General features: G+C 45.3%; 1 protein-coding gene across 1 annotated transcript; it reads left to right on the top strand.

Annotated features, from left to right (window-relative positions):
- Positions 1–14,928: 14,928 nt before the first annotated feature.
- LOC104060637 (solute carrier family 2, facilitated glucose transporter member 3) lies at positions 14,929–25,831 on the top strand. Its single transcript, XM_054049910.1, has 10 exons — positions 14,929–15,066; positions 18,088–18,183; positions 19,534–19,694; positions 19,980–20,220; positions 20,383–20,545; positions 21,063–21,250; positions 21,611–21,715; positions 22,165–22,266; positions 22,513–22,716; positions 23,237–25,831. Exons 1-10 carry the CDS (start codon positions 15,052–15,054, stop codon positions 23,450–23,452), a joined length of 1,491 nt encoding a protein of 496 aa, XP_053905885.1. The 5' UTR covers positions 14,929–15,051; the 3' UTR covers positions 23,453–25,831.
- The last annotated feature ends 1,296 nt before the right edge of the window (positions 25,832–27,127 follow it).

The raw sequence follows: 27,127 nt of genomic DNA, 5'->3' as shown, positions 1-27,127 counted from the left end.
TAAAGTAAGTAAAGGAGCATGAAATCTAGGCTGAATGCAAACCCCACTGAAAATACAGCGTTTGTAGTGGCTCTGTTTTAGCAGACCTAGCAGCCACCTGTGTCGTGGGGTTGTTTTTAGTCCAGAGGAATATCATGGATTGCCTACCTGGTGAAACACTAGTCTGGGGCTCTGGATATTGCAGTTTGATTTACATCTCCATCACAGATTTTCTCTTGGGCCAAACTATGTAATCACCACATGTCTGGTTCCCATATCAGCAAAAAAAAAGAGATAATAATAATTCTTTTTTCCTTATATGTGTAGGTTTTGAGATAGATCTTCAGGACATGGCTGTCTCTTAACTGTTTATGTACATAGAGTGATTTCTAGAGAGTCATCCTGATTTAAAACGGACCCCTTAGCAGGACTGATTAGTCCTATTAAGAATCTATCTCTAGCTGTCTCCAAGCTCTGAAGATCATGTCATCAGTAGTTCATTTGTTTATTTTTGCAATATTTTGAGCTTTGTGGGGTAAACTCTGGAAGAAATGGTAGAGTGGCTGTCATGGGGAAACAATTCCAGATCTTACACTGAGCCTGGCACAGAATGTGATGCGATTCAGGGAGGCTTGGGTTTGTTGTATGAACATCTGTCTTAGATAATGGCAACAGTGGTCAGACATGTATTTTACTACTGCATTTCACCCCACAATTGAAGGTGCATCAACACTTGATTAGGAATCAATTGCAGATAAATATGTTATTTATGGAGTTTTGAGCTTCACTGCATTTTTAGGTCAGTACAGGATTTAGGGTCTCATGTGACTAGCACATTGTCCTCTCTGTCTCTGATCCAGTGATTCTTCTGAAAGGCTGAAGAATGTGATATCTGATAAGTCTTTAGAACTGTTAAAGGAGGTTTGGCTCAGGGTCCCAAATTCCCTGGGAAACCTGAACTCTTGGCAAAGGTTAGGCTGGATGTTTGTGGTGTGCTGTGCCTTTGTCGCACAAAGAGTTGCACAGAGCCTGCATTTAACATCTGGGATAGTGTAGGAGATATTTCTTGACTAGGAGAAACTTTGAAGACCTGGAAACTACTGAGTCAATAAAGCAGTGGCTTTCAACCAAAAAAGAAAATTCTCTGTGGAGGCAGAGGAGGAATCCTGCACATATTCTGTCCCCTTTGCTCAGTGCTGCACTAATTGCTTCACTTCACACACAAATGCTGCAAGAACATCCTTCCCTTACACTGTCATGCAACTTGCACCCAGTTACTTTCTCAAAATCAGAAGAATATCACCTACTAGAAAGATGTTTCTGTATCAGCTCTCTGTTTCTGTTCCTCCTTTCTTCAGTTTTATTATGTTCTTGTCCTTTCTTTCACAAATATTTCTTTTGCAAAGCTATTTCTTTCTTACATTGTCTTAGTCTGCATTTTGGTTTTCTCACACTTTTTTTCCTGACCTTCCTTAATTTTCTGTAAGACAGATATTTCCTTCCCTTATTTTTTGCTTCAGTTCTTCAACCCTTTTTCCATTTCTGTTTCAGTCACTGTACTACTCAGCTTTACTCAGCTTCTTTTACTCAGCTTCTTGTTCTACAACAGATGGTGCAGTGCTTGTTATTTAAGACAGACTTCAATAAAGGAGCTTGCAAATCAGAGGGGGGATATAGGCAGTGTTTAGGCAACTACACAGAAAAAATTTTCCCTCCAAAAACTGCTTGGCGGCAAATTTCTGTCATTGCTTTATTCCTGAATATGCTGTTTGCATCCCAATTAGATTACACACTACATGAATGCAGTAGTGATTAGTATGTCTTTGTGAAAAAGAGCCTTCTTGGGAAGCCTTTCTCTCCACTGGAGGCAACTGGTATGGTGGAGGCCATAAGAATTTACCAGTTGCAAATTCTGGGTCAGGCAGTGTGACATTTCTCCATACGAAGAATAGTTCAGGTTGCACTGGATATGAGGCATGAGGCAGCCTGATTCCTACTAACCTGGCATAGGTACAGACAACAGATAATCTTGGCTTTTATTCTTTGCTCCAGTCTTTTTTTCACCATGACCATGTTTTAATTTATTAGACGGAGAATATGTTTGTTTTAAGGACTACCACAGGTACTAATTAAGCATTCAGAGCATGAGATGAGTGGGTTTGTACTCAAATAGCGCCTTGTGGGTCGGGTCCCTTAATGGAGAAGCCGAACACAGTTCCAGGGTGTTGCACTACCCATAAAGCTACTCTGTCAGTGGAGAGAAAGAGCAGGTTCTTTTGTAGCTGCTTTTTCAGAAGTAGAGAGGTGAGTGCAGGTTCAGAAAGGCACAAATTGCAGGTCCTCTCTGAAGGGAGACACCTCCCAGCTCTGCTGAGTGCAGCAACCTAGCCTGGAGAGTGCTTGGCTTTACTATTTTCCTCTGTGCCATTTTGCATTACAAGCCCCTCTGGGTGCTGGTGTTTTGAATCCATAATAGCAATATTAATATCTCCTTACAGGCTTTTGGTTTCCATTCAAGAGACTAAGAAAGTGCTTACGCTGCAGTGCTCATCATTGTGGCATCTCAGTCTGGAATTTACTTTTAATCTCTCTTTGTGTCTGCAATAGGCTTTCCTCCTTTCTGTGAGGCACTGTGAAAAATCAATGCTGTGAGGGTCCAAACCCTGCAGTGTTGCAGAAGTGGTGCAGACATCCCTCATGGATGGGGGGATGATGTGCAATTAGTGACATATTTTGAAGAATTTGACATTGTTCTGTGATTATCTGAAGACTGGGAATATGGCAAGATTCTATTCTATGTCTGATTCCAAGTGGCTGTACTGGAAGCAGGGATAACCCAACAGTTGGGGGCATTTGGGTCAAAGGCACAGCCTCTGACATCACATTTAAATTTCTCTGTTCAGTTGCAGTCAGCTAGGTCGTCTTTACTTTTAGCATTTCTTTTATTTCTACACCCTAAATTCTCGTACGGAGTTTCTGAATGGAGGGTGTGTGGATATCTCCTTGACCTTACATCTGAAAAATCTGTTATGTCTGTCCTTTCACTCTCTTCATTGCCAAGGAGATTCAGTTTCCCAGGGAGGATGTCTGTCAGACTGACTGGTGTGAGATATTCACTTCTTTAGAAATTCAACTGCCTGGGGGTTTAAGGGCTGAGATATGTACATATGTATGTGTGAGTGTGCTCCTGCACATGTAGGTGGGTTAGAAGTGAGGACTACTGAGGGGGATTCTGTGGTATACTGTGCGAAGGCAAAGACAAGGATACTCATTGCAGCTTAGAGGAACACATGAGCAGCGTGCAGGACTCAGGGGCCTCTGCAAAGTGGTTGAGCACAATAACACAATAACACTGAGTATGCCCCAGCTGTCTAAACAAGCAATAGTTGCTCACCGTACAAGTCCCTTCAATCTTCATGTTTCTGAGGCTTCCACATGTGGTACTAGCTGTGTCTGCCAAAAAGCTTGCTTTACCTGGGCTGCCTGCCTTCTTCGCTCCTGCCTGTCCCTGGCACAGCTCATAGCAGAACTGCTGTGCTCACTCTGCTGCTGGTGACATGAGAGATGGCACGAGGATGCAGCCCAGCTCCCTCCAGCCACCCCCTCCCAAAATGACGTTGAATCAAAGACATAGAAGGGCAGCTCCCCACCCCCACTCATACTTTTAACCCTATGGTGACCATACCATCCTCTCCATAGCGACTCTGGGATGGAATTGAGGGATGACAGCTGCAGACGCTGGAAAAGCAATAGGGAGACAAAGGCAGAGAAGAATGATGTGGAAAGCCGTGATGAGAGGGAGTGCGGCTGGGGAAAGGGGGAGGCACTGATGGCAGGGCAAAGAGGCAATACACGTTGAAGGGGAAGTGTACAGAAAGATATAGATTGCTTGAAAACAGACATAGCAATAGGGAAAAGGACAGATGAAGAAACCACTAAGAGAAAGACGCTTGAAGAAAGAGCAAGAAGGCAAAAAGAAGAGAGGTGGCCTGATGGGGAGAAGGCAGGAATACAGAAGATGCCAAGAGCTGGCTAGAGGATTATGGAATGTGTTGAAACTAAGGCACCCAGCCTGTGGGCACAAACATGGAGTCTCATCCTGCCTAGGACAGTTTTGTAGGAGGGGAGCTTCTGATGTTTAAAAATGCTGCTTAGCAGGGACAAGACCAATGGCTGATGAGACAAGACTGGATGGATCCCTTGGTCTTTACCTGTGTGTGGTTTCCCTTCTGTATGTCCCCTTGTTAGCACTCTTATAGGTCTAAGCTTGGGTTAATGGGTTAATGGACTGGCCAGCATGTAGTCCCTGCACTATGGCTCCTTGTGACTGTAGATCTGCCATCTTTCTTTAGTTTAATTTCTGAGCTGGACAATGGCCAACTCTACTTATCTGTGTCATCAATAGAGGAATCTACACTCTTCCTCATGCATCCAGTCTATGCTTTCCCAGGTCCATTTCCCCATACTCACATTGTTTGCAGAGCGATAACAGACTTGGCAGGAGACCTAATTCAGGAGTATAATCTCTTTCAAACAAAGTGCACCCTGTTCCCACCTGGTCAATTAAACTGGAACAAATCTGTGCAGAAGCACTGACCTGAGGCCAAGCACTTTCCCTTGTGAATACCACCTCAGCTCTATCTGGAGCTGTGGGAGGGACACTGTCCACTGTTTGCTCAGGCAGACCACAGCAGAGTCGGAGCCAAATGTGATGGTGTTTTCTGTGTGATACACACCTGTATGATCTGCCCCAATCTCTTGGAGGATTGTCCTGGTTGTAACAAGCAGTGTAGATGCTTTATGAAGCTGTTGCTATCACAGACCAAAACTGCCAGAGCAGTGTTGAGCCTTCTTCCTCTCAGCTGTCCCACAATATGTATTATGTCTGGGGAACGCAGATCTGAACTTCTCAGTACTGATAATATTTAAACCCTTGCTGCCTCTAAGCCTATTGTTGAAGGAGTCTCTGGCTTTTCAGCAGCTAGCCCGTTCCTTACTGAGAAACAGGGCCATGGTGAGAACTGTTTCAGAGCAAAGGATTTTGCAGGGAAGACTTGTGCTGGAGTACCACGGATTGAAAGGAGGGATCCATGCAGCCAGGACTTCGAATCCTTCACTTGCCACTGGGGAGTACTGAGGATCTCTCCTTACATGGAAGTGTAAAGCAAAGGTGGCTGTGCAGAACAGCAGTTGTGGCCTACCCTATTGCAAATGGTGATAGAAAATATTAAAAGCATTGCCCTTCACATCTTGTTGGAAAGTACAGATTTCACTGAGGATTTGGTCAATTGTACTAGTTTGGTCAATCGTACTAATGCTTTCAGCAAAACTCTTATCTCTACTGTTCAAGCTTTGTCTTTTTCGGGGTTTTGAGAGCTTGTCACTGCAAAGAGTGATATTTTTTGCACAACAAAATACTAAGAAAAAACTCTCCTTCATTACCTACACAAGTTTCTGTGTAGGATTTTATTTTGCTTTTCATTTTGTTAATGTGAATGCTAATGTGAAAGTTAACGTTTGAGTTCAGACAAACTGTGCCAAGAAGAAAAAAACAATAAAAATGTAGTCTTTCAAATAGGGAACAGGTGAATACCGATACACAGAAATGCATACATATAAATAAATGTAGTAGATACATGAATGCAAGCAAGTACAGAGATGCAAACACAAACAAAAATACAGCTATATACTGTGTATACACTCATATGAGCGCATACATACATATATATATATGTACCTTTGTGAATTAGCATGTGTGCAAATATTTAACGATATACGACACTTAATTGTATACTCAGAAATAAAATGAATATATATGGACATAAAGTAATACACATGTACACATTTTAATATGATGAGCTCATGCATTGGTAATCTCCAACATGCTAGTATTTGTACAGACATGCAATAGCACACATTACATATCTGTTTATGTATCAGAACATAAAGTTAGATCTTATACAGAAATACAAGTGTAATATAAGTCCCAGAAATCCTCCAAATGCCTGCAGAAGCACACCTGAGCAACTATGTACATAGCAAACTCACACAGCTAAGCTGGCTGAATGTAACCACTCTCATTTTCAAAAAGATGAGGAAGGCCACAGGGAAGCAGGTTTATGTGTTTGTAGGAGTGGACATGAGCCATGAAAGGGTGCAGGCATGATCCTGGGGGATGACAAAGAGTGTGTGGAGCACACAGAGGGAGCAATGCAAGAGCCAGACAGGTTTGCATGAGCAGGGGTGGTGTCACTGGAGGGTCATGAATGAAGCTCTGGAAGAGACAGAGAGCATGAATTAGGAAACAGGAAGGAGCCCCTCAGAAAAGATCCCAGGGGTACCCAAGGGAGTCCTTGTACTCACTGGATCATGCAGCCGAGCAGAGGTTGTCCTGTCTGGGGTGCCAAAATTGATGCTGTGAAAAGGCCAAACTCAATAATCAATGCTAATTTCATTATTAAGCAGGTATTGCTTTAACAAATAACATGAGGTCAGACACACAGGGAATCAATTCATCTAATGTGTGTGTCCATTGAGGCTGGTTACAGGACTTTTATATTGGTTAAAAATACATATTCGTATAGATTCTGGGAAACACTGGTTACATATTATGGAAATATTGGTTAAACATACATAGCACTCATCATATCTTATCACCCAGTCTGGAATGTACATCACAGTTCCTTTGTGTTTTCAGAATCCTCTGATGCACTTTATCTTATCTTCTCATTGTGTCCTCTTGGTGAGCTCAGGTCTGTCCTTTGTTCCTGCTGGGGGACTATCCTTGTTTCAACTAGTAAACAAGCTAAATTCCTGTTACAATCAGATTCTTTCTTACTGCAAGCTGGCCAAGATTTGATTCTTATTATTCTTATTATTCTTAATGATTTATTCCTTGCTTCACCCTGAAAAGAGACTGTATGAAAAGAGAAGGTGGCCCAGGGAAGATGACCACCCTGGCTTGTTGTCATCCCATTTCCAAGGGGGAGCAGGGCAGAACTGCTGGGATGGGATGATGAGGCTGCATGCTGGTATCCCTCCTGCTCCCTTTCTGGTGGCTGATCCTGCTGGGAATGTATGGCAAGACTGGCAGCATGAGGCAGCTCTTCCTAAAGAATGAGTTTAATTTCCTCCTTCTTTGTTTCATTCACCTGGATCTCAGCACAGAAGCAGTGCACAGTGTTTTCGAGCGTCCTCCACATTGCCCTCTTTCTTGTCCTGTGTGGACTGGTCCTTGTGATCCTTGTAACTGAGCAGCAAGTGTGGGGTGCTGTACTTGGTGGGACGAGGGAAGCACAACAGGGCCACTCCTGCTGGAAGAGGAGTGATAAACCCCTGTGTGTTACACTTCGCTTAGCTGTTGTTGGTCCATGTGGTAGCATAGGGAGAGGCTCAGGTCCTGCTGCCTGAGTGTTTCCAGTTCAACAACAGCTAATTTTAGGTTACAACAGCAACAGTGAGAGAAGCAGAGAAGGGTCAGCCAGAGGCTTTATTTCTTTCCTGTGAATCCTGCTGCTGTAATTACATCAGTGTGATCCCAGTTGAGCCATTTCCCCAGTCTCTGCTCCATCCCCCGTGCCCCTGTCCCCAGGCTACAGCCCTTCATACTATGGCTGGAAAATGTAGTGTGAGTCCAGACAAATATCTGGTGGAGAACCGTGCCTCAATGAGAAATGCCTCCAGAAGTGGTGTTTGTGAATCTGCAGCTCTGCTTGTGCCCAGTTATCTGTCAGTGTGTTTCTGTGTCTGAGATGCTATGTCAATATATGTATGTTTAATCTGTGTATTTGCTGGGGAGTGTGATTGTATAGCGGGTGGGTTCAGCTCTGCATACTGTAAGTGTATGGGCTGGCTGTACATGTAGTTTTCTTTTACTAATGTTGGGGTGTGAGAAGTATTTCTAAATGGGGACATAAGATAAGGTAACTTACACTGGTGAAACAGGTGAAACGCCTTCACCCCATGCCATGGTTTGCGGGCCCAGACTGGCTCTAGGTGCCAGGAGGCAAGTATGCCCCAGCACCTATTCCAGTGGCACTGGATTGACCAGGCTAGGCATAAAATGCTGTTGTGAGGATGCCTATGCTTCTGATCAGTATCTGTGTGACTGAAACACTGCAGCTGGTTAAGCGGCCAGAGAACATTGTCTAGCTGAATTCATCAAACTTCCCATCATCCTTCTGTTGAGCTGGCACGGTGCCCCACAAATACCAGAGTGAGATTCTTTTTATGTCTTACAGAGGAAAATTGTTTGGCCTCCTTAAGAGATAACATTTTTCCATCTGAATCTAGCATTTTCTCAAGAAATATGATATAAATATTAGATTTGTGTCAAAAGAAACCCACTCCTTATGCATGTGCTGTGCAGCTCTTGGAAAAAAAAAAGAGGTAAGGGTAATCTGATGTCTCATCTGAACAGCAAGCCTAATTTCCACTATCCCATACTTCACTCCAGTCCAACCACTCTCCTGAACCAAGTGTGTTTTCCTGTAGCCGTGCTACTGCTCAGGACTTTGATAGGAAATTTCTTGCCGTAATTTTATTTCTGAGTACATTTTTTTTCTCTTCTTATGCTGATAGTTTTTAATTGAACTTAGTTAGCCAAGTTGTTTTCTTACACTGTCCTTCAAATTTAGTTTCTTGCTCAGGGTGGAGAAAATCATGCCAAAATGCAGTGGAAGATATATAAAAAAAACTCACCACATTTTGGCCAAAGCCTCTTGCTCCATCACAGCTCTGCTGGTGCTTCCACCTCCCCTGCTACTGCAGCATCCCTGTCCAGGGCAGGGACTTTGGCTTTGGGGCAGTTTCAAATGTAGTTCACCTGTTGCTTGTGCATTCCAGAAGAAAGGAGGTAGAAAACAAGAAAGATAAGAAGAGCAGTTGCTTATGGAAACAATATATTTACAGCATTGTCTGTGAGTCACGTGCACATCCTTCATTATTGCTATTCTTAGATGTGGTCCAATGTTACAGTAAACCAAGATAAATAGATAGCCCAAGAAAAGGGCAAATGCACACATACAGAACTGCTGTTCACATACAGAAAAAAAGCAGGCATGTGCCCAGATGCTGGGCAAGAGTCTTTTTCCAGTTAGAGCAAAAGAAGAGCACAAAGCCTGAAGGGTTAGTGGAAGTGGGACTAGGAGGCCTTAGATGACTTTCTGGGGGTTGTCATGTCTCTCGCGTAGCACCAAGTACAGGAAACAGAATTTTCAATGTAGTGCTATTGCTTGTGGCTTACTCCCCATGTTGGTTTCTGCAGAACTATTTTTTTTCCCACAAAGGTTATTTTTCCGTTCAAGTGATTGATAAAGAATTACATGTTGGTTTCTGAAGAACTATTTGGGTTTTTTTACAAAGGTTATTTCCTCTTTTCATGCAAAGTTAATAAGCTTTTGACTTAAGCGACTTGACTAATCAACTAGATTAATTAGCAGAGTTTTCTGAGATATGTAGAGATTAAAGGTGACTTTGGTTTAATGCCATGATGTGTATGCAGTCTCCTAGCTCAGTAATTCTGCAATTTCCTCCTGTACTTCTCTCTGTCTGGTATCTATTCACCTGTTAGCCCTTTTCCTCTGGTATTTTCTGCTGCCTTTTCCTTCTTCTCATCTTTTATACCTTTGTTTTGCCTTCCTAACCTGTTTTAGTACCTTTCTTTGTTTGTCTCATTATTCCTTTTCCTGTCTTTTTGGTTTTGCCTTCTGTCTCTCCATAGGTTCTTTTCTCACTCTATTAACCTCCTGTTGTTTACGGTCCACCCTACTCCCTACCCATCATCTCTTTTATCTTTCCTCCTTTTTTGCACTCCTTCTCAGCTCCTCTCAACAACAAAAGTCACTCAAGTCTTGCGGGTTGGGTGGGGTGGGGGTGTGGGAAAGCATCTGGCCCATGCTGGCTTTCATTCTCTCCCCTTTGTTCTCAATGCGCTTTTGTTTTAAACACAACAAACAGAAAAACACAAAATCATCCCTCAAGGCAAACTCTGTGTAATAATCCTCCTAGTCCCTCCTCCTCTTATCTCTGAAGAATTTGTTCTCCAGGCAAAATAATAAGAGGCATAGAAAGCATTCACCAAATTTGGAGGGGAAAAAAGAGACTGAAAAGAGCTCCATCATATGGGGCAGATAACTGAAAGACGGGCAGATATGACAAAACAGCTAAGGTGAAATAGAGCTTGCCAGGAACTTGGACAGAAAGGTGATCACCCTTCTTGGTGGTTGATCAGTCCCTGATGATAAGTTTCTATTCTCAGGAGGTTGTGGAGGCATGGACAGGATGGAATCTATTTACTTTTAGCACACAATTTCTCGTGCCTTCTCCGCATTTGTGCCCTGAGCCAAGGCCTTATGTATACAAAATGTGTTTGGCAGTGAACTGTACCTGTTGGAACTCCACTGATGTTCTCAACAAGCCACAGTAAGGTGTTTCTGTGTCATTTGCCAGCCTCAGGCTTTGGGATAAATTTAGATAAGAACAGGCTTGCCTGTTGTTGGGGCTCTTGCTTAATGCTAAATAGGCACTCTGTGATTAGAACAGCTTTAATCGAAAAATGTAAGCTCCCTGGAAATAAAATATTAGTTTGCATGTACTAGTTTAGACACGCAAGTGTTCTCAAAGCTAAAAAGAAAAAAGCTTGTTAAGCAAAATATGAGTCTTTCCCAGTCCCCATAGCTCCATGGTTAGGATAATGGTGCTTAATATGGGGCAGCCACCATCAAGTTCTACCCTTGTTCTACCCAGTTTCCACCTGGGCCTTCTCTTAGAAATGTTATATCTGGCTGACTGCTGGCAACCCACAATGGGCCTCCATCCTAATGCAGTTAATGTAGTTTGCATGATATGCAAGTATTATATTCACAAAAAGACTAGATGGGTAGTTTTAGTTGGCACAGTATCAGATAACTCTGCTAAGGAGGTATTAAAGTATTTCCCCCAACAGGTGATCTTCAGAAGAATTATCTATGATGTAAGACATAGTTGGGTGTCCAAAACTGATATTTGGGAGGAATAAATTGTGATGCACACTTCAAATCTAAATATTTGAGCACCAGCAGATAAATTCAGACTGGGGTAAGACTCACTGAAACTGGAATGTGGTGTGTGTTATTTTTTTCACATTCCTTAGGGGAAATTTGGTTTTCAGTGATGCATTTTGAGCTTGTGTCTCTTTCTCACTGCTGTTTACTCCACCAGCTCTGTAAAGATAAGGAAGTGCCACCCACTGTGTTCTCCATCAGGTGTTAGAGGTTTAATCTGCAGCTAAACTCTTACTGCTTCTAAGTTGGACTGGTAACTACATATGTATTTAATCTAATTTTGAAGTCTAGATTTCTCAGCGCTTACTACAGAGACATGTGGGTCAAGAGTAAACTAGGAACCAGGCCATTTCAGATGCATGTTTTTCACAGGCCAGAGATTGCCTCTGAAATCTGGATATGCTTAGAGCTTCCCCAAATATGACAACTTCCCACAATCACAAGAGCTAATGCTAGGGTTTGAGACAGCTAGGTGATCATATTCGAGGTGGAGTTTGCTATGCTTGCAAGCAAATGGAAAATAAGCTAGGAATAAGAAAAATAAACAGGAGGCAAGATTAGTCAAACAAAGACTGTTAGAGAATTAGGGCCAGATCTGGCAGCCTGATAAAGGCTTCTTCCTCCCAGGTGCAACTAGAAGCAAGGCTAAGCATGTATTACCAGTAAGCACATGTACAGAAACATATATATGGCCACCACACAGATCTACACAAACACATAGAACTTTTATACAAAAAGAAACAGCACCAATGACCTTATCGTGTTCCCCTCCCAAACTGAGCAGGATAGGGGTCCATTAGTAGGAAATATATATTTATATAGTTATATATACACATATACTTATATGCATACATGTATACATGTGCATAAGATGGATCCTTCCAGAGACTGGGCTCAGACACTCAGTCTGCCCCTGGATTCCTGTCTCCCGTGTTGCTGGCACATGGGTATAGGAGACCCCAAGGCTGCAGCCCCATTCCTGTTGCTGGTACAGACCCTGTCATTCACACGTGTGTGCCTACATATGCACTGCTGGCCAGGACTCTCTATGTCCCTCCAGTAGCCAATGTGCCATCACCTCACACAGACAGCAGTGGTCTCACCCTTGTAGACCCCCAGACCCCATGGTCTCTCCAGCAGCTGGCTGGGACTGTCCCTAGTCACTCTGATAGACGGTTCCTCCTTTACAGACACACCCTCCTGGCTCCCAGGACGCTTCACCTGCATGCAGCTGGCCCAGATGGATCTTTACTAGTGCTCAGAGCCTCACCTGCATGCTCACACCCACTGCACATGTGCCCCTGTGACCTGGCACTCAGTCCCCTGTACACACCACATCACTCCACTCCCAAAGAGAGAGCACAGCACCCAGGAAAAGAATTAGAAATAGAATTTAGTATCAAGGTAGGACAGGCTGTGGTGATCAAGTGCACGGGAAAGCTTGCCATGTGTGTTGGCCAGCCAACAGTCGACATGCAACTGGCCCTTTCACCTCTTTGAGTCTTCCTCTAAACATCCCATAGTAAGTCCTGTGCAATCCCCAAATGCTGTTGGCCCCCTGTAATGTGTCCGATGCTCCTGTACTGTCACTGCCCCCTCCTCCGGTCTGAAAGGTGCTCCATCCATTGACTCTTCGTGATGGCTTTCACGCTTGGACAATGTGGCTGGGAGGCCCACACCTTGGAGGGGCGAGACCAGTGTCCCTTCCTCTCAGTCCTCTATTTGGGTTGCCACCTGGCTTTGTGCCCTGTGCTCCTCGGAGTGTGTGCAAATGGAGCCTTTGATGTGCTGATGACCTCTGTGATGGGGCTGGGAGTAGCTGGGGCTACCCTGGTGAGGGTGTTATTTGGGCTCCTCCTCCTGCCATTGTCTCACTTTGCTCCCTGCTGGGAGTGCGGACGAGCTTTTATCACGTAGCCTAAGAAAGAGGCCTGTGCAGGATTTCCTTGCCCTTCTACACAACTGTTTTGCTGTTGAGAATAATATTTCAAAACCACCATATGAAGGGAGTGAGGAAAAGTGTAACCCCATCTGACCTGTTCATTTCCAGTTATGTGTGGTCAGTTGACCTTCCCAAATAAACAGGCAAAATTAAAATGTGATCCTTCAGCTTCTTCAGAATCTGGTGACTAAGGCGGTTGCTGCTCTCACTATAACTTTCCTAAGAACGAAAACTGGCAAAAGACAGCTTTCTCCCGCAGTCTTGCCTCCAGCCCTAGCTCTAAGGTGTTGCTGTTTTCTGGAGTCAAAATTCTTGCCAGATTATAAATTCAGTAAAGACTGTTATTGTTTGACAGTAGTTTTGCCTTTTGCACGGCTCTTCATTACTCTCCTGGAATATCTTGCTCATTGATTGACTTGAAGGATGGACCACAAATAAATATCATAGATTCATAGAACGGTTTGAGTTGGAAGGGACCTTAAAGATCATCCAGTTCCAAGATCCCTGCCATGGATAGGGACACCTCCCACTGGATCCGGTGGCTCAAAGCCTCATCCAGCTGGCCTTAAACACCTCCAGGGATGGGACAGCCACTACTTCTCTGGGCAACTTGTACCAGTGCCTCACCACCCTCACAGTAAAAAAATTCTTCCTTATATCTAACCTAAATCTCCCCTCTTTTGGCTTAAACCCATTCCCCCTCATCCTACCACTACATTCCCTGTTAAAGAATGTCTCCCCAGCATTCCTGTAGGCAAAATATGAAGCATAGTAGCACAGTTTGGCTGACAGAGCACAAGTTTGCAACTAAATGCAGCTGCAGAGTCACAAGTCAAGCCCTGACCCCATAGATTCTAGCTTCATAGGAAAAATATTTATTTAAAAACCTCATCCAAAGAACAAAAAAACCCTCCACAGAAAAAAAAGTTAGCAAACAACCAACCAAAAAATCCCCTGAACCCAGTTATCCAGAACTGTGCTTCACCTTTGGGAGGTGGGAAGAGCATCCACAGGGCAGTGTTTGACTTCTGCCTGTGTTATTCGTGCAGCTGCCTGTGTACCTGTTATCTGCCACACTGTTGTAACTATAGATTGGAAACAGCTTTATAGCATGCAAATCATCAGTGTACATGAACATTGGAAAGCTGGGCAATTGCCAATCACATGAAGTTTAACAAGGACAAGTGCCAGATTTTGCACCTGGGACGTGGCATTCCCGGATATACATACAGGTTTGGGAGCAGCTGGAGAGCAACCCTGCAGGAAGGGGTCTGGGAGTTCTGGTTGACAGCAAGGTGAATGCAAGCTAACAGTGCCCTGGCAGGCGAGAGGGCCAGCCACGTCCTGGGGTGCATCAAGCATGGCATTGCCTGCTGGTCAAGGGAGGAGATTGTCCCACTCTACTGTGCACTGGTGTGGCCCCATCTTTAGTACTCTGTGCAGTTTTGGGCACTGCAGTATAAAAAGGATCTAAAGCTACTGGAGAGTGTCTGAGGAGGCCACATAATTGGTCAAGGGTTAAGAGAGGATGCCCCACGAGAAGCTAAAGCCACTTGGCCTTTTCAGCCTGGAGGAGCTTGAGGGGGGACCTCATTGAACTTTACTGCCTCCTCACAAGGGTGCAGATCTCTTCTCTCTGGCGACCAGTGACATGACCTGAGGGAATGGCAAAAGATGTGCCAGGACAGGTTTAGATTGGATATTAGGAAAGATTCTTCACTTGGAGGTTGGTGGAGCACTGGTACAGCTCCCCAGGGAAGTGGTTATGGTGCCAAGCCTGAAAATATTCCAGCGGCATTTGGCCAACGCCCTCAGACACATGGCGTGAATGTTGAGGTTGCCCTGCACAGGACAACCCCAACACTGGCTGGACTGATGATCCTTATGAGTCCCAGAAGGACGATTTAGCTTCTTTTTGGAGGATGCCGGGGCGCTCCTCCCCGGCCCCTCCCCCGCCCCCCGCCCCTAACAGCGCCCATAAAAGCAGGGGCCGGGCGGGGTAAGCGTGAGCTTGCGCGAGGCAGGAGCGCTTGAGACTGGCGGGCGGGTGCTCGGGCCCGTTAGGCGGGGGGGCAGCGACCACTGGCCATGGACGGCAAGAAGGTGGGGAGTAGGGCGCGGGTTTCGGTCTCGCAGCCGCCCTTCGGGGCCCCGGGCTGCGGAGGGGGCGTGCGGGGGCCGCCGCGGCGTCTCGGGGCCGCCGGGTACCGGTGGAGGGAGGAGGGGTGGATGAAGGAGGGGGATGGACGCGGTGGCGGTGCTGGCGGTGGGGATGGAAGGGTAGAGGGATGGGTAGTTATGGTGCCGGCGTGGGGAGGGATGCGATGGGGATGGGAGGGATGGATGGATGCGGTGGCAGTGCCGGCGGTGATGGAAGGATGGGTGGATGGATGTGGTGGCCCTGCCGGCGGTGGGAATGGACCGATGGATGGATGGATGCGGTTGCGGCGGTGATGGAAGCATGGGTGTATGGATGCGGTAGCGGTACCGGCGGGCACAGCCGCCTCCTTCAGCGAGGGGACTCGGGACAAGCTCGGGGTGGAGGGGAAGATGTACACATTGTTTAAAAGAGGGGTTGCTGCAGTTCGCCAGATGGATTGGCTTCCATGCGTGTGGCCTGATGATCCGGGCTATGCTATCTGCGTTTTGTTGAATTGATCGCGAGGTTTGCCTTCCTGGCAGGGCAGCAGACTTTTGTCCCAGGATTCGTGATGCTAAAAGGAAGATTGGTCTTTTTGTCCTGTGGTAGAGGGCTGGCCATAATACGGGTAATCTTAAATTTCAAGGAGAAAGCAAAGCGTGTCTTTTTCCCTTTGGGAGAGCCGGGATCTGTCTGGTCCTGCGGGTCCGCAGCTACGAGCGGGGCGTGCAGACGCCGAGCTGGGTAATGACCGCACGTTTGGGCGCCTCGGGGAGGAGGGAGACGGCAAACTCCGAACTGAACGTGGTGCGGGATGCCAGGGGAGAACAGAATCGGGGCGGCCCGGGCTCTAACCGCCATATTGAGAGGAGGTACGAGAAGATGAGGCAGAGGAGAGCAGAACATCTGCTCAAGGTCGCTCGAAGGAGGCAGCTCTTTGCTGGGCTCAACAAGTTGTATTGCTCCGAGTTTCCAGTCGGTGAAGGGGGGAGGGCTGCTGAGAAGCATCTCTTGGAGAATGATTGCTGCCGCTGCCTGTGGTTGAGGGAGGGGTGGTGGTTTGAATTCCTTGCCGGTGTATAGTGTCTAGTCCTCAGCCTCGAGCCTTTGGATAAGATGGGTGTAGCTGTGCTATTTCTGGGCTCCTTGTTTCCCTGTTGAGAAGCGAGGCACTTCCAGCGGTCACAGAAGATCCGTGCATCGGATGGCGGTGACTCTGGAGGGGATGGGTCAGGCCGTGGAATGTCCAGGGGAACGAGACTGGGTAGGAGGTGAGGAGCAGACAACAGCCAGGAAAAGGGAGTATGAACGACGGTAGAACTATTAGCCTTATGCACCGAGTATGATCCCTGCTGCATTCAGAAGAAAAAGGCCAGCTACGACCACTGCAAGCTATGACAAAGCAGAACCTCGTGGGGAAAGGTGCTCATGCGTTGAGTCATTGTGTTGAAAACATGGAGAGCTGGGTATTGTCATCAGCTTTGTTTTACCTGCTGGCCAGGGGTAACCTGGCCTGGAGTCCTGAAAGTGCTTAAATGTTTTAATGCCCTTTCACAGGCATCCAGCTGCTTTGAAAGAGCTGTGTCCTTGTGATTCTGTGCCAAATTTTCTTGCGACAGAAATGAGGGGAGCTGTCACAGTGTGGCAGGGAGAAGCCCTAGACTTGCCTGGGAGATGTTTAGGGGTGAACGGTACCTGGGGAGTCATCTGACCCTGCAAGAAAAGAACCTCGTCTTCTTTCTCAAATCGCCAACCTCGGCAGGAAGAGAGCTCAGCCTGAGACATTTACATCATGTCAGTGGGGGAGAGTCATTTCCCTAGTTTCTGTTTACTGGGGCCTGACTGGTAGCTGTCAGGGTTGTGCAGGCCGTCTTTCAAGCCAAGCATCTAAAGGTGGTGTGTCCACTGGCAGATGGTTACTGGCAAATTTAGAGCAGCCTTAGGAGCCCTTGCTCCTGGAGCTGAGCTGAAAAGGGAGAGAGACCGGTAGAGCTGCAACAGTAGGCCCTGTGGAACAGTACCTCTAACCAGTGTCGGCTTTAAGGGCGATAATTGGAAAGCCATGAAAAAGGGACTGGTAATTTTTATTTAAAAAAGCATCCAGTTGCTCTCGAGACAGAAACATGATCTTTCCAAATTGTACCAGCTCAAGCACTGGCGATCTTGAGTGCCAACTCCTTAGTCACCCGCTCCCCATGTCTCCCTAGCACAGAGCTGGCTTAAAGCCACAAGCTTTAAAAATGTGGACAATGTCAGATGCTTTTCTCAATCTTTGGGACTTCTGAGGCTGCACCCTCAGTCTTCTATGGCTCTGAGGGCTCAGCATTTCTTAATCTTAATTTGATAGAGATGCACACACAAATTCCCTGTCCTTCATTTAAAATACCAAGTATTGCCACAGTGTCAAGAAAAATAAACGGGAAAGCTGACAGCACTGCTGCCGTCTTTAAGGCAGGCTGCTGTGCCAGTGCCCTGGGGCAGGGTCGGGAAGCTCTAGCCTGGGAAAAGCAGACCTGTTGTTTTAACTGTTAGGAGTGACTGCCAGTATATAGCCTATGGGGACACTTGAGATTCAAGTTATGGGAATTTGTTAGTTGGCATGGGCAGGAGTTAGACCTTTGTTTCATGGCATGCCAGAGATCAGCAAAAGCTTTTCTGTAAAGCAGATCAACCCAAAATAACTGCCACTAATGCAGGCAGTGTATTCATTACTAATGAGCTGAGAATAGTTGATGAGGATCAGGAGATAGTAAAGGGGAGGTCCTAATAGGTCCTCCTTCTAGTCACAGAACCCCAGCTGTACAGTTAGTCCCATCATCTCCCTTTTCAGTCTGTAACTGGTGCCCACCCTTGCTGATAAAAGCCATTCCCTGCCTTTTTCTCACTTGCACCTTTCACCTATAAGGTGCCGCTGCAGAAGAAAAATTCAAGTACTGTAGAACGAATGGAAAAACAAATTAACTAAATTTTCTTTGTTTCTACAGAAAATCACAGCACCCCTTCTCTATGCTGTTTCCATTGCTGCCATTGGATCTCTCCAGTTTGGGTACAACACTGGTGTCATCAATGCTCCTGAGAAGGTGAGAGGAGGAATGAGTTGGGAGATGGTTTGAGTGAAGTGCTAGTGAGAAAACAAAGGTGTAAAAAAGAGCTGTCTCTTAAGCAGCTAATGATTTTGTTCTAGTTTATGAAGTCAGGAAGACATTCTCCCTGTCAACTACAACAATGACAGGAAGGGCAAAGTTTTGGGAAGGAGAGAGGAAGAGCAAGCAGAGAGGTTAATTTAGGAGTGAGGAGTGGGGCAGGGAGGGCTGTCTGCAGCTTCTTGGTAGGTCTATATTTGGTGCATGAAGGAATGCAAGCCACCTCAGTTTTTAGTTGTATTAAACCATTTTTAGTTTTATTAAACCAATTGTGACAGAAGGAATGTAGAGACCAGCATGCAGAAAAAAGTTGAAGGGTGGTAGGGATTACAGTTGCTCTAGTTCAGTTTATTTTGGGGACGATCTCTTATTTGTTCATTCCTTTTATTAAGTGGAGATTCAGTGCTTGTGGAAGGGTTGTGATTGGGGCACTCTGACCAAATCATCTCATGACTGTAGCCTAAGAAAGAGAAGAGATGAAGAAAATGAGATGTGGTTTACTTCTAACTATTTGACGTTTCTCTCTCTCTCTCGGGGAACTGAGTCACCAATGCCACATCCACCCAGTCTCCGGGAATAGCTGTCATATCACACAGTGGGGGATGGGGGTTGGGTCCTTCCTAGCTAGTGTCCTGCTGCCATCTGCTGGGGGTGGATGCTCTGAGGCCACGTCACTCAGCCATTGCAGAATTTCTGACATCATCAAAGCAAATGCCTTGGAAATCAGCAGCACAGCCCTGCCACATCCACATGGGACAGCAAAAGGACTGTTTCTATAGTGCTACAGGTTTTCAGGCTTGGCTCAGCGAAACTTTCTTTTAAACTATTGCTACCTCAGAAAGCCCATCCTTGCTGCCAGAGGTTTTGAACTGCCAGAAAAGTGCCATTCTCTGCTCATGTGATTTTGTTCCCTCCCATCTCACTCCCAGCTGTCTCTTGCATCTCCTGCACCCCCCTCAGGCACCACCAGTGACTCCCATTATCCAGAAACATTCAGGAGATAAGCCTGTTTTCCTTAATCATCACTGGCCCATTCCAATCATGTTCATTGCAGCAATCTTTCCCTCATCATACTATTACCCATGTCTGGACTTGTTAAAGTTCCTCTTTCTGCACCCCAGTCTTCCCCTTGTATGAGTCGCTGCCATCTACTAATTTTTAGCATCTGTTTTTCCTTCTTGCCTCCATGAAAACAGAAGGAAGACCTCAGAAGTAACCTCCCCTCTACCCAGTGCAACATGTCTCCTGCTGGATTGTAACGCTGTCTACACCTGCTTTGTGTTGCAGATCATTCAGAACTTCTTCAACAGAACCTTGTCAGAACGGAAAGGGGAGGCTATCTCCCCTGAGCTCCTCACCTCTATGTGGTCTCTTTCTGTGGCTATCTTCTCAGTAGGAGGTATGATCGGCTCCTTCTCAGTCAGCGTGTTTGCCAACAGATTGGGCAGGTAAGTTGAGAAGAGTGATTGAAACTATTAGGGAATTTTTTCCTTCTGTAGTGGGGTATTGGGAGGAAGAGGGCAGAAGTGAGAGGAAGGAGGAATCAAGAATGTGTGGGCTGCAGAAAGAAAAGGTTGCAGGCCAAGGCAGGAGCTGAATGGGAATTACTCTGTTCTCCATCCCCTGACATGGTTATTATGGGCAGGTTTATCCCTCTCCCAGTGTTTTTGGGTGTAGTTTCCCCTCCCTATGATGTGAGTCTAAGCTCAGTCTTGACATCTTTATTCTGGCAGGAGGAACTCCATGCTGCTGGTGAACATCCTTGCCTTTGTTGGTGGCACTCTGATGGCCTTCTCTAAGATGGCAAAGGCAATGGAGATGCTGATCATTGGCCGCTTCATTATTGGCATCTTCTGTGGTCTCTGCACTGGCTTTGTGCCCATGTACATCAGTGAGGTCTCACCCACCAGCCTCCGTGGAGCCTTTGGAACCCTCAACCAGCTAGGCATTGTTGTAGGCATCCTGGTGGCACAGGTGAGCTTTAACACTACCTTATCCTGCCCTCAGGGGAGAGAGGGGCTGGACAAGGGTGAGGTGGTCTACACTTGCCATCAAGTGTGTTCTGTTGTCCTGTTGTACTCACTACTGTGCATGTGAGGAATTAGTATTTAACATTTTCTCCAAATCTTGTTGTAGATCTTTGGCCTGCAGAGTATTATGGGAACTGAAGCACTTTGGCCACTACTTTTGGGATTCACAATCCTGCCAGCACTCCTGCAGTGTGTGGCTCTTCTTTTCTGCCCTGAGAGCCCCCGTTTCTTATTGATCAACAAGATGGAGGAAGAGAAGGCACAAGCAGGTAAGAACTCATCTCTTAAGAGGCAGGGCTGTATTCTGGCTCTCAGCCTGCACTGAGCTTGAGTGGGAGGCCAGGACTGGCTCTGGATTCTGTGGTGGATCAGGGTGTGACACCCAGAGGGCACCAAACCTACACTCGCCTCTTTTAGGTTGCACTGGGACCAGGATGTGTGAGAAACCTGACATCCCAACAGAGACTGTAGGTGGGATTGAGATGTGAGGTGTGGCACCTGCCCTGGTGGGATGTAGCAGGGCCAGCTCCTGAAAGACAGGAAATAGGCTGATATTTAACAAGGAGCTTGGAGGGTGTTTCCCTCTTATACTGCAGAGGGCTGGAATCTGTTTTGGCAAGCATGTGAAAAGAATTAGGGATCAAATAAGTATGGATATCAAACAACAGGAACAGGACCTGGGCCTAGCTTCCCTGCTGATCACAGCACCCTGACCTCTAGGTTGAAAAGATAAGCAAGGCTGTATATATGTATTATAGCAGTTATTTTTTTGATTCTTCCCTCTAGTTCTTCAGAAGCTCCGTGGTACACAAGATGTGTCTCAAGACATCCTGGAGATGAAAGAAGAGAGTGCTAAAATGTCCCAGGAAAAGAAGGCAACTGTGGCAGAGCTCTTTCGTTCTCCAAGCTACCGTCAAGCCATTATCATAGCTATCATGCTGCAGCTCTCCCAGCAGCTCTCAGGCATTAATGCTGTGAGTTATCTTCCTGCCCATCTGATGGTCTTTCCTTACCTCTGGCTACACTTGCACTAATTTAAAGAACTGTGCTTCTAAAATCCTATTTTTGCACCTTGACCAGAGGTCACTGTTTTGTGATGACTGCAGGAATTGCTAAAATGGAAGGTGAAGATTATATTTACTTTCACTTTTCCCACACATCTTCTGGCAAGATGTTGCACTCTTGCATAAAGTGAAATGAACCATGGTGTTTTGTACTGTTGAGTACTTCTTAGAAGCTCCCTGTTTAGCATGCAGGCCATTAGGCAGGGAACAAGAGGCATACTGTCAACCACTGGAGTAGTGACAGTGTCCAATTTTCACTTCTTTTCCTAGGTATTCTATTATTCTACAGGGATTTTTGAAAGAGCTGGTATCACACAGCCTGTGTATGCCACAATTGGAGCTGGTGTGGTCAACACTGTCTTCACTGTTGTGTCGGTGAGTGGAACTGGGCTTTATAGTGAGACTTACCTGCCTGGACTTTATTTTGGTGGGAAGGAGGAGAAATAAAACCGAACACAAGTAGCCATACTATGGAAAATCACTGGGTCAGGCAATACATGAGGTCAGGCTTACACAAGCAAAGAAAAGAATGCATTAAAGCATTGTGAGAAAGGAGGAATGGAGTAAGGGATATTGTTATCTTTGGAAAAGAAGGGGTGGTGGTTAAAGAGGAATGCATGGGTGAAAACAACCATGAGAAAATGCAGTAGCAAGAAACAGAGGAGTAACTTGTGCCCACGTATGGAGCAGCCTGGTGAACTGCACTGGGATCACTGGCACTAATGGCTATAGGCATGTATACAGGTGCAGGGCACACTGAGCAAGGGAGTTTCTCCTGCTCTTGCTGCCAAAGACATGGATTTTTTTTTCTCCTATGTTTCCAGCTGTTCCTGGTGGAGCGTGCAGGGCGCAGGACCCTCCATTTAGTTGGTTTGGGTGGCATGGCTGTGTGTGCTGCTGTTATGACCATCGCTTTAGCTCTGAAGGTGAGTAATTTGTGTTATTGTCCCAGCTGACCTCAGCAGAGGCCCTATTAGACTATAGATCTGCTTTGCCTTGCAATTCTACCCTGCAGGAAAGTACATTCAGCAGGGGCTAGAGCTGTGTGTGGAGTGCAACTTCCGAACTGCTGAAACTGTTTACAGTGCAGTGGAGAAAGTTGTGACACAGGAGATGGCGCTGTGCTGTATTTGCCTCTCAAATTGAAGCTGATCATTTTTGTTCCCTTGCAGGACATTGTGGAGTGGATCAGATACATCAGTATTGTTGCCACTTTTGGCTTTGTGGCTCTTTTTGAGGTTGGCCCTGGCCCTATCCCCTGGTTCATCGTGGCAGAACTCTTCAGCCAGGGCCCACGGCCTGCAGCCATGGCAGTGGCTGGTTGTTCCAACTGGACCTCTAATTTCTTGGTGGGAATGCTCTTCCCGTATGCAGAGGTAAAGACCCAGTTTGCAAAGCGGTAAGAGTGCTGTAGCATTGGAATAGGTGTCAGGAGAGTGGTTGTAGAATCTCCATCCTCAGTGACTTTAAAACGTTGCTGCATGACCCTTAACAACCTGGCTTCTCCTTGAAGTTGTCCTTGCTTGGAGCAGAGACCTAGTCAGTCTTCCAGAGGTCTGTGATTCTGTGTTCCGATTGGTACTGAAGGTTGAATGTTCTGGCTCACCTTATATTCTGTCTTAACTGCTAATAGCTTTTAGAACTGTTGTTGAGCTATCTTAACTAGCACATCAAGGCTTTCCCTTCAAGAGCCACGATTTTCATCACCCTCAGGAGCACAAAGCATTTCAGAAGCCCACAGGAAGCTGATATTTTAAAAACTGCTGTTCTGAAGAAAAGTTAGGAAGGGCATTGTTGGTGAATGGTATATAGAATTTTGATTTGTCAACAGCAAATGACCTCACAATTAGGTTTGAGCTTTTCAAATTAAATCTCTTGCTTTTGTCCTCTCTGCAGAAATTATGTGGCTCCTATGTCTTCCTCATCTTCCTTGTTTTCCTGGTCATCTTCTTTGTCTTCACATTCTTCAAAGTGCCAGAGACCAAGGGCAGGACTTTTGAAGACATCTCCAGGGGCTTTGAAGGACGAGCAGAAGCCAGGCCCACATCACCTGTGGAGAAGAACCCCATGGTAGAGATGAACAGCATACAGCCTGACAAAGAAGTTGCCTAAAATTCATGACACCCTTTCCTTGACAAGTGTCATTAAAGGAATGAGCAAAGAAAACTATGAGAACTGGGACATTTTTCCCCTTCCTCAATTGCTGCTATTTTCGTCTTTGCATCCACATACTCTGCCATTCTGCCAGGCATTAAGCAAACTGGATGTGGGTGATCCCATTTTCAAGTACTGAAAGGCACCTGGCACTTGTAATTACGCTTTTCCCTGTCACAAACATCAGGAGAACAGAGAAGAGCTAGTAATATTTCTGCTTTTCTCACCTGTAACTGCTATTTGGGGTTAACATTACCTACGCACGCAGTGACTGTTACGTATTTAAATCTAGTTATTTTTGTAGTGAGTTGAAGTGACCCACTAAACACGTCCCCAGCCCTTTGAATCTACTGTGTGCGTGTGTGCAGTGTTACACTGGAATTCAAGTCTACCAAAAAGCCATCTCCTTGCTTTTTTTTTTCCTATCCAGTGTGCACTTTTTTCAGCCTCAGGAAACAGGGGACCAAGTTACATGCATATTTTTTCCTGCTCTTTTATTTTTTGTATAGACAGACTGAAAGCATACTTTTACTTAAGTTTATTTATTTGTATGTCACTTTGTAAATATTTATTTTTTTAATGGTGTACAGAAATGTACAGATCATGAAATTTAAGATGTTTAAGAGAAATAGCTATTGTAACAAAAGATGCTGTAGACTTGAGGTGGTGCAATAAGACTGTAAAGGAGAAAGGTGGTACTAAAGAGGAGATTGGGCCTTTGGATGGTATGTACAAACAGCCAGTTATGTGGGTCACCTTTAGGTTATTTGTGCCCTCTAGTATGCAATTCTTTGAATCTATTTCTGATGAGAAGAGGTATGTTTGTCCACCAGATCTGTTATTTGGGATGGTTTGGGTGACAATTTTAAATGTATTTCCAGGTGTTGATTGGAAAGTGTGGTATTGCAGCAAATGAGTGGTGTTTGTTTTCAGTCATGGTTAAGTGTTTTATGGGATGAGTGAGAGTGATAGTTGTGAACCAGAAGGTAACTTCCTGCCTTCTTGATTTTACTTTTTTGCCTTCTCTACTGTATTCAGTTTGGTCAGAAAGTCTGAAATTTGCAGATTGTTACTTCAAAGTATGCAAGGACAAAAATTTATTTTCCAAAGCTGTATTTTCTTAGCCATTGCTCTTATAAATATTAGAGAGGCATGTAGCGTGACCCTTCTAGACACAGGCATAGTCAGTTATGGCATGTATGAGTTCATAAAGATGGAGCCTTTATGAACTCTGGGCCTGGGGACCAGAGCTACTGGAACTCACTTAGTGTAGCAGTGTGAAAGTCTTGTAGTGCTCTGTCCAACCATAGACAGATACTTTGCGCTATGTGTGATATATAGAAGATTTGTGTGATGTGATGCTCACCAGTGTGCAGCATGCTGTGTGTATGTGTACAGCTTTGTAAAATGCCTCTGGTAAAAGGGAAATGGCAGACAGTAGCTTTGACAGTAGCTTTACACCAGTAAATGTCTGTCTCTCTGCTTGTCATACTGGAAGGCAATCAGGTATGTATAGACCTACCCTTGCTGCCAAGCTAGCATGCTTAAGGAAAGCAAAAAGTAGCTCATACGGTACACTTGCAATCGGGAGAACTTTGCTTCATAGGCTGCTGCGATCTGTCAAGAAACACACTCCAGGCCTGTGTCTAGAGCTGCCCAAGCTATCTAAAGGTGGTACAGAGGTAGGTCCGATTTGGACTCATGCTGGAGTCATTGTGGGATATGGTACAGAGGTAGGTTCACAGATTCCAAGGTGAGTTAGGGGAATAACAGCAAAGTTGTTGCAGCATGAATAATAGCCCAAGCTTTCTTGACAACATACTGCTTCGGAGCAGGTCGCAGATGTTCCTGTTGTATATTCTGGGGGGACATCCTGGCATTTTCAGTAACTAGAATGAGAACACTTCTACCTTCCCTAAAGATAAACAGTCACAATGATCAGTAAGACTTGCTGCTGTGAAATAATTCATGTGACTTCATTTGGTATACCCCTCTGCACAATCGAATCCTATTACATCCAGTTTTCCCTAGCAGTTTTCATATTTTGGCTCGGTTTTATACAGATTTTGTTCCTACCTTTTGACTTTCCAGCACTTCTAGACATAGTTCTATAAGGGCATCTATATACTAGGAGTTTCCCCCTTCAGCTGTGCATAAGAGTGTTCCATACTTTGCATCACAGATCTGTATTGGCTTGGACTGAAATGTGTAGGTCTTTCTAACTATACATGGTATCTTTGTTAGTTTCTTTTTCTGTAACTGCATTGTGAATATTTTGGATGGGTTTTATATGCTTAGTAATGTTCCTGTTTTTAAAATAAAAATTATAGGACTAAGTATCTGGTTTGGATTTTACCTTTGTATTGTAGGTCTTCTGTTTCTTAATACTTTATCACAGCCTGGGACTACATCCTGTAATGTCGTTCACTTTCTCCTTGCAGCCTTTCTGGCTAGCCCAGCACTCTGGATTTGCTGGTTTATTCTAGTGGAAATGACCAGTTCTCTCACCCTCTGTCATATTACATTAATAAATTCCCTTGCTGCTATTCCTTAGAAGTTTTTAAACTAGAAATATGTTCTTATCTGACTTCTTTGCATTCAAATCCTTTGCCAGTATTACTCAGTAATGGGACAGAAGTGGGAAGTTGCTGGAGGTTGGGGATCCCACCCAGAGCTGAAACACCTCTGAGAGAAGGCCTTGACTTCACCTTCTGCTGTGAAGGTGAAGAGGGAGCCCTTCCCTCTGTGGCAAGTGATGACCTTATCCTCCTTGGGCCAGCTTGCCTGAGCTGCATCCTTACCCCAGGGGCTGTGGAATTCCTGACCCACTGACAGGTCTGGGGAGTGGTCTTGCCCATGGCTTTCTTGCACCTGTCAATTGTGATGAGGCAACAAATTGTAGCTCTAGTACACTCCTTTCCCTGTCATACAGCCATCTTAGAATCCTAAGGGTTCTTTCTGTGTTTCTGTGCAGAGAACTGTGAGAACAGTTCATGAAAAAATTAAGGCGATATCCTTCAGAGGATTGTCAAAGGAAAAGTCAACAGAAGCTGAGGTAGTATACAGGAAGAATCAGACTAGGACAACTCCAGAGTTGCACAAAGCAGCCAGGAAACAGTAGGGCATGTCTGGAAAAATCTGTAACACAGAAGCAGTGCAGTCTTTCTGAAACATGACATTACAGGCTGCTGCATGTTCCTAACCGGTGCCTGTGTTTTGTGAAGTTTGCTATGCAGCCAGCCTAAGAGCTGGGGAGTGCTCTGGGTTGAGCTATGTGTGTTTATTTTGCAATGCTGTGTGGCTGAGCTGAAAAAGAAAAAAAAAATCCAGCCATCCAAACTCATAAGCACACTTAGGCCGGGCTCAACTATAATGGGAACTAGAGAGTGAAATCATTCAAGGCTGAAGTGTGTGATTCACTGAGCCCTAAATCAATGATGAATCTTTTATTTTTCTGATAAACTTTTGGTTGGGAAGGTGTTTCAGATGTCGTTATTACATTTCTGAAAAGTTGTAAGGAAGCTTCAAAATGTGCAATTGAATAGTTTGAATAGTTGATGGGTTGTTTTCAGTTGAAACTGTTCATTGCATTCATGTGAGCATGGGGGCAGTTCTTGCACCACAATCCTTCAC

The sequence above is a fragment of the Cuculus canorus genome, chromosome 1 (assembly GCF_017976375.1).
Source record: "Cuculus canorus isolate bCucCan1 chromosome 1, bCucCan1.pri, whole genome shotgun sequence".
NCBI lineage: Eukaryota > Metazoa > Chordata > Aves > Cuculiformes > Cuculidae > Cuculus > Cuculus canorus.
Note: the sequence above shows the minus strand (reverse complement) of the source record. Positions and strands in the feature narration are given on the sequence as shown.

Coding starts and splice junctions, on each gene's coding strand:
- LOC104060637 (XM_054049910.1), top strand. Junction 20,221..20,382: donor TAGGCATCCTGGTGGCACAG/GTGAGCTTTAAC, acceptor ATCTTGTTGTAG/ATCTTTGGCCTGCAGAGTAT. Junction 22,267..22,512: donor CCATCGCTTTAGCTCTGAAG/GTGAGTAATTTG, acceptor GTTCCCTTGCAG/GACATTGTGGAGTGGATCAG.